This window comes from Salvelinus sp. IW2-2015, linkage group LG13 (genome assembly GCF_002910315.2).
Source record: "Salvelinus sp. IW2-2015 linkage group LG13, ASM291031v2, whole genome shotgun sequence".
Taxonomy (NCBI): domain Eukaryota; kingdom Metazoa; phylum Chordata; class Actinopteri; order Salmoniformes; family Salmonidae; genus Salvelinus; species Salvelinus sp. IW2-2015.
Genome location: NC_036853.1, coordinates 48,945,155 through 48,953,351, shown reverse-complemented (window position 1 = coordinate 48,953,351; position 8,197 = coordinate 48,945,155). Strand labels below are relative to the sequence as shown.

General features: G+C 43.6%; 1 protein-coding gene across 1 annotated transcript in view; it reads right to left on the bottom strand.

Annotated features, from left to right (window-relative positions):
* LOC111971318 (uncharacterized) overlaps positions 1-8,197 on the bottom strand; it is a 95,912-nt gene that overhangs the window by 63,332 nt on the left and 24,383 nt on the right. Inside the window, 1 exon segment of the mRNA XM_070446025.1 lies at positions 1,061-1,430. Coding sequence (XP_070302126.1) covers positions 1,061-1,430 — 370 coding nt within the window.

Here is an 8,197-nt window from a genome sequence, read left to right as displayed (position 1 = left end):
GTCCGCCTGGTAGGTTTGTCTTTTCAGACAAATTAAATGGTTCAAAATGGGAAGACTTTGCTTAACAGGTGCACAGCAMCTACCGCCAACAAATAAAAAAAGGAGCGCAAGCMTTTATCGTCTGCTTTTCTAAAGAAATGTTTGGCGTTCGACTAGGAAGGCCTTGAAGATCGACTGGTTGGTGACCACTGATGTAGACTATATGATGTTCACAAATGCCTATTTTATTACATCCATTCACCTACTTCATTTTTTTCTAAGACACTTTAATGAGATAATGAATGCAGTTTATAAAGTTAATGCAGATTCTTAGTTGAGGTCTGTGTATGTGTGGTTTTCACCCTATTCTGCATACACCCGACAGGGCGTTAACAAATCTAATCAAATCAAAGTTCTGCTGTGTTCAAAACAACTAGGAACTATTGAGATCCAACTGGAAAAAAAATGTTTTGAACGGTCATGGATTCCAAGTCAGAAACTCTATCATCTTTCTAGACCTCCGACTTTCCAACCTGAAAATAACTGAAATCCTGATTTGACCTCGTTTTTTTTCCCTAAGTTCCCATTTGTATTGAAAGCACCATGACAATCAGTCCAGTAAAATAAAAAAGCAAATTATTTCAATTTATGCTCAGCAAGTTGCTACATCAACTGATCTATTTTGTAAAAAGCTTGAGTTTGGAAATATGGTCTGAGAAGACCAATATTGGCAAGCCAGGCATATACTCAATATGCTATGATAATGTATTAGGCCTACTGCACAAACCTCATTCCTACAGAACTGTTAAGTAATGTTTAAAAAAAATCTCAGCGAGAGATCAGTGAAAGTGAACTTGAATCAGAATAGGTTGGTGACCACTGGCCTACACAGTACAGTACAAACACAATATGTAACATACTTTTTAGGCACAATGCCTGGATGCAGTATTCTACCCAGGAATATTCAACACTGAAATCTGTTACTCTCATTATTCCAAACACATCTGTGGATCTTTTCTGGTGACAACAATGAAAGTTAATCTTTGTCTTTAATGCAGGGTTTGATGTAAACGTCAGAAGCTATCGAGTCGAATGGTTACTTTCTATGTTATAGTGTGGAATGGTTTTCTCCTGGTGTATCCTGAGGTAGCTCCTCTCTGAGAACCTCTTCCCGCAGTGCGTACAGGCAAACGGCCTCACTTCAGTGTGGATCTTCAAGTGCATCGTCAGATGGTGCTGATGGGAGAACCTCTTCTCACACTTGGGGCAGCTGTAGGGTTTCTCTCCTGTATGGACCCTCTGGTGCCTCTTCAGGTCACCAGCCTGGGCGGAAAGCATGTGACACTGGGTACAGCTGTAAGATTTCTCCCCTGTGTGTACCCTCTGGTGCCTCTTCAGGTTGCCAGCCTGGCTCGAAGCGCATATGACACTGGGTACAGCTAAAGGGTTTCACCCCGTTTTTTGCCTGATGTTGCTTCCCCTCCCCGAGCCTGGGCTCTAGCCCTGTCGTTTGAGTTCAATGCCTGATCCAAATGGGCGCAGTCATGTGTATCGGAAGGCCCCATTGACGTGGACACTGGGTCGCGATCGCGGAACGGGTGGAAAGTGGAGTGGGTGACAGCGTTTGGATTTGTTTCGAAGCTTTCCCTGTATTCTAAGAAATCTCTGCCCTGCGACTATCTGCATTCACTGTGGGAGGAGCGTCGCCCTCCACTTTCACCTCATCTACCACYATAACCTCTCCTTTCTTATCTAGGAACCCTTCAGAGTATACACTACTACTGTACCGGTTCCAGTCCCCTCTAGACAGATCAGTCTGTCTCCAAATCCAAGGATACGTTGCCAGGGTCAATTTCTGTAGCGTGAGTACAAGAAGGGTCATCAACGCCAGTGTATAACACCTCACCATATCCACGGGAATGAACCGTCCTCTGGCTCTGGTGAAATATTGGTAAGTWTTCTGAGCCGGGAACAGGAGGACAGCCCAATGGACCCAGACCTAGTCTCTCTGGGTCTGATCTGTGGTCAGATCCTGTGTGTACATTTAAAGTCTCAGTGTCCGTCTCTGACTTGAGGACAGCGTTTGGCGTTCCACAGACCTCTGTGATGCTGTGTCGGGTACTGGACTGCGCTGGGGCGGTGTCCTCYGTGGCTACAGGGGGTGCTCCAGTCRATCCAGTCTGGATGTCTCTGCTTTGCTGTAGGTCCTCCTCTCCTTCAGTCCTCTCCTGCTTGACCCCAGAATGTGCAGCCTCTGCATCTGAAGACTGACACAAGAAGAGAGGAGGTTGTTACCAGTACATGAGTAAAATTGGTTTCACAAGCTCCCTTATGGCAGATAAATAAGGATGTACATGTAAGCAAGTGAATAGCTGAGGGGAGCCTTTCTGAAATAAACTGGCCACATTTGATGTACTGTAATTTTGATGTAATACTTTTACACTAACCTCTATAACAATAACGTGCTGGRTTGAGGTTCCACTCCCCTCATCAACAGTGATGGGTTGGTCATCTCTCCATGTGTTGTGTCCCRCTGGMTTCACAAAGCTCCTGTGGCCTCCAGTGAGATGTCCTTCACCTGAGAGAGTGATTGGGGGAAAAGAGATGGTTAGGTTAGCTACTGTCAATGCTCAATGGTATATTGTACACTATTGACAGGTTTGACACGGATTATAATTGGTAACGATGTAAGGTAACACTTCTCATAACTTATTGATTTACTATTTATTGATAAATGTATTATGTTCATACATCACAATGTTTTCATTGAGTTAATAGGAATGCAGTAAATCATGAATCTGATAAGAATCTGGTTAGAATATCATATTGTGTCTTTGCTCAAGATTGCAATTACATAACTTACTTAGCTTACTAATTACTTAACTTACWATCCAAAAAATGACCAAGACCCAATTCTGGGTAACACATGTGCAGAGRTGAACGGTGCGACAGGCCGCGTAAACTCAGCCTTCCGCARCATGTACAGTACCTCTTGCCATTCATCTGTACTGGTTGAGGATCTTGACACTACTGGGACGACTGGTGAGGACGCGCTCCCGTGCTACCCTCAGTTCCAGTATCTGTAGTCTCCTCCGCAATGCCCTGTTTTCTTTCTGGCTTTGAGTTATTTCCAAACGAAACACTGCATAGTTGTTGTCTACGAGTTTACAGATATCTGCCACGGCTGCATTTGCTAGCACCTCCATAATGGAGGCTATTTGAGTGTGAAMAACCATACTGTTAGCCATTGTTAGCTAACGTTATCCGCTAACTAGCTGGCTAGCGTTACCTTGATAACATCTGTCARCCAAGTGCTGTAAGTATGTGATGTTGTGCAGTTAAATTACTCATATTTTGAGTTCCATGGTGTTAATAAACGTATAAATAACAACAAAAACTCGAACGTGGAAATTATTCTTGGTCGCTGTTAATTTCCGTTTACACTTCTTCTTTGGGTTTCATGTCGAACTACACGCAAAAAGGTGTATTGTCGCCGCCWACTGTGCGGAATGAAATAAAATGTGAATAAAAATACTCATAACGACTACCCAAAAATCACTCATCAACATGCTCCTGTCTTCATCTGTTTAAATCAATAATCCATGTCTGATCCCTACACAGGCTCAGGAGCCTGGGAGGGTGGCACATCTTCCATCACCAATAACCCTTGTAAATCTTCCGCTGTGAATTCCTAAAGACCCAGATACTTTCCCTGTCGTAGTCACAATGAGTTCCTTTCTACTTGAGCCATGCAGTTTATCACAGTTGCAATGAAAGCCCAAAAATCGACTTTCTTTACATACAGAGGGCACTCCACAAACTTTGGCCCATGATCCCAACCACAATTGCAACAAGGCCATTCTTCACCCTGATCTGTATACTCCACCCATTTGAAACATGGCCAAATCCTTTACAATTTTTACACTGTAATGTTTTGGAGACAAAAGCTCTTGCTGCGTAACTCATATACCCCAGCTTCACATGCGTAGGGAGGTGCTCATCATCAAAAAACAATAGAACCGACTAACTTTCTTCCATTCTTCCTTCCACCATGCAGGTCAAACGATGGGCACTAACCACACCTGGGATTCCTGTTACAAGGTTTTCATCCTTACCTTCCATCCTTACCTTCCATCGACACCCAGGAGACACCCTACTCCGGAGTTCAATGCACGATACTTTGGGTGACTCGATTCTTGTGAGACCCACTGCCCTCTTCCTCTGTTCCACMGACACAAAATGAATTAAGCCCACTCCTGGTCACTCTGATTGAACTTTTCCCAACATACGATTCACCCTCTTCGAGACCCCGAACGGATATCCCAGTTAAACATCGTCATCAAAAAAATCTCATCCCAACAAGAAACAAATCCTTGTTGGATATATGATCGTCCCCTTCAATTATTGACACTTTTTTAATTTTTCATTCCATTCTTCGACACTACTGTTGTCCGTTTTTCTTTAAGAAGCCCTCCTGTTCTCCACTCATTACCTGTATTAACTGCACCTGTTTGAACTAGTTACCTGTATAAAAGAAACCTGTCCACACACTCAATCAAACAGACTCCAACCTCTCCACAATGGCCAAGACCAGAGAGCTGTGTAAGGACATCAGGGATAAAATTGTAGACCTTCACAAGGCTGGGATGGGCTACAGGACAATAGGCAAGCAGCTTGGTGAGAMGGCAACAACTGTTGGCGCAATTATTAGAAAATGGACCAGGAGTCATATTCCTACAGAACACTCTGTAAGCCCTATTTCTTTCTTGAATACTCACAGTGCACTCTTCAGTCCACCAAGGAATCACCTTCCTTTTCTCACCCACTTCACTCACTGGCACATACAGTGCCTTCGGAAAGTATTCAGACCCCTTGACTTTTTCCACATTTTGTTACATTACATCCTTATTCTAAAATGGATTAAATAAAACAAACCCTCAATCTACAGACAATACCCCTTAATGACAAAGCGAAAACACGTTTTTTGACATTTTTGCAAATTATTACAAATAAAAACAGAAATACCTTATTTACATAAGTATTCAGACCCTTTGCTATGAGACATAAAAAATGTAGCTTAGGTGCATCCTGCTTCCATTGATCACTCTTAAGATGTTTCTACAAATTGATTGGAGTCTACCTGTGGTAAATTCAATTGATTGGACATGATTTGGAAAGGCACACACCTGTCTATATAAGGTCACACAGTTGACAGTGCATGTCAGAGAAAAAACCAAGCAATGCAGTCAAAGGAATTGTCCATAGAGCTCCAAGACAGGATTATTTCGAGGTACAGATCTGGGGAAGGGTACCAAAAAATTTCTGCAGCATTGAAGGTCCCCAAGAACACAGTGGTCTCCATCATTCTTAAATGGAAGAAGTTGGGAACCACCAAGACTCTTCCTAAAGCTGGCCGCCCAGTCAAACTGAGCAATCGGGGGAGAAGGGCCTTGGTAAGGCAGGTGACCAAGAACCCGATGGTCACTCTGACAGAGCTTTAGAGTTCCTCTGCGGAGATGGGAGAACCTTCCAGAAGGACAAACATCACTGAAACACTCCACCGATCAGGCCTTTGTGGTAGAGTGGCCAGACGGAAGCCACTCCTCAGTAAAAGGCACATGACAGCCTGCTTGGAGTTTGCCAAAAGGCACCTAAAGATTCTCAGACCATGAGAAACAAGATTCTCTGGTCTGATGAAATCAAGATTGAACTCTTTGGCCTGAATGCCAAGGAAACCTGGCACCATCAGACCAATGTCTGGAGGAAACCTGGTACCATCCCTACGGTGAAGCATGGTGGTGGCGGCATCATACTGTGGGGATATTTTTCAGCAGCAGGGATTGGGAGACTAGTCAGGATCGATGCAAAGATGAATGGAGCAAAGTACAGAGAGATCGTTGATGAAAACCTGCTCCAGAGCGCTAAGGACCTCAGACTGGGGCGCAGGTTCACCTTCCAACAGGATAACGACCCTAAGCACACAGCCAAGACAACTCAGGAGTGGCTTTGGGACAAGTATCTGAATGACCTTGAGTGGCCCGGACTTGAACACGATCGAACATCTCTGGAGAGACATGAAAATAGCTTTGCAGCAAAGCTCCCTATCCAACCTGACAGAGATTGAGAGGATCTGCAGAGAAGAATGGGAGAAACTCCCCAAATACAGGTGTGCCAAGCTTGTAGCGTCATACCCAAGAAGACTCAATGCTGTAATTGCTGCCAAAGGTGCTTCAACAAAGTACTGAGTAAAGGGTCTGAACGCTTATGTAAATGAAACATTTCTAAAAACCTGTTTTTGCTTTGTCATTATGGGGTATTGTGTGTAGATTGATGAGGGGGAAAAAACGATTTAATACATTTTAGAATAAGGCTGAAATGCAAGAAAATGTGGAAAAGTCAAGGGGTCTGAATACTTTCCAAAGGCACTGTATACATTTGTAGCACTCAAAATCAGAGAGGTCACAGAGGCAGCACATACATCAACCGGCCTCTCTAAAGACAACTCTCCAACAGACTTTAAGCAATGATCACCAAACTTTTCCCAGTCTGCTTTATGAAATCACCATCATCTGAATGGTGCCCTAWCTGGAATAGTAACATCACAGTTCATGGTACACCAAATCAGGAACAAATCATGGTACACCAAATCACTTCCAACAGTAGAATCATACATTACATTCACACATAGACGCAATCGAGTTAGAAGCCAGTGTGAGGTCCAGGCAGGATGTAAYCCCTGTAACAACATCAACTCTTGTACCACATCCATCGTTAAGACATGCTAATCCTCTTGTTTCCATCATGTCTTCCACAATAGTACCATTAGCATCTGTATGTGTGCTTCCCCATAAACGGTGTATTAAAGTCACCRTACCATATCTCTCTAGAGCTCAATTCTCCCGATATTTCATCAAACATCGCTACAGATGGTTGACAGTTTTACTTAACAGTACTACCTGCACTGTAGRTTTCCACCATCACACATTCATATTCAGATGGGACAGGTATATCACGATAGACATTCCCTTATGAACGTAACACAGCCAATTGATCTATCAGATCTGATTTTCACAATAACCAGGAATAATAAAAACAAGATGTGGTCTAAGCCACGTTTCTTGAACACGTATCACATCAGGTTTGATCTTTAAATCAATTACATATTTCTTCAAATTCAGACTGTTAGAAATAAGGCTTCTGCATTCCACTGAAGGATGACAAAAACCATAACTCTAATTATCATCATACTGAGACATTCCATCATTAGTATTAGGAGTCAACATATCAACAATCATGGCGACATTAAATCAAATCAAATCAAATTGTATTGGTCACATGTGCCGAATACAACAGGTGTAGACCTACAGTGAAATGCTTAATTACGAGCCCCTAACCAACAATGCAGTTAAAAAAATACAGATAACAAGTAATTAAGAGGCAGCCAGTAAAATAACAATAGCGACACTATATACAGGGGTGTACCGGTACAGAGTCAATGTGCGGGGCACCGGTTAGTTGAGGTAATATGTACATGTAGGTAGTGTTATTAAAGTGACTATGCATAGATGATAACAACAGAGAGTAGCAGTGGTGTAAAAGAGGGGGAGAGGGAGGGGAGGGGGGGGCGGGCTTGGCAATAGTCTGGGTAGCCATTTGATTAGATGTTCAGGAGTCTTATGGCTTGGGGGTAGAAGCTGTTTAGAAGCCTCTTGGACCTAGACTTGGCTCTCCGGTACCGCTTGCCGTGCGGTAGCAGAGAGAAAGTCTATGACTAGGGTGGCTGGAGACTTGACAATTTTTAGGGCCTTTCTCTGACACAGCCTGGTATGGAGGTCCTGGATGGCAGGAAACTTGGCCCAGTGATGTACTGGGCCGTTCGCATTACCCTCTGTAGTGCCTTGTGGTCGGAGGCAGAGCAGTTGCCATACCCAGGCAGTGATGCAACCAGTCAGGATGCTTTTGATGGTGCAGCTGTAGAACCTTTTGAGGATCTGAGGACCCATGCCAAATCTTTTTAGTCTCAAGGGGGGAATAGGTTTTGTCATGGCCTCTTGACGACTGCCTTGGTGTGCTTGGACCATGTTAGTTTGTTGGTGATGTGGACACCAAGGAACTTGTAGCTCTCAACCTGCTCCACTGCAGCCCCGTCGATGAGAATGGGGGCGTGCTCGGTCCTCTTTTTCCTGTACTCCACAATCATCTCCTTTTGTCTTGATCT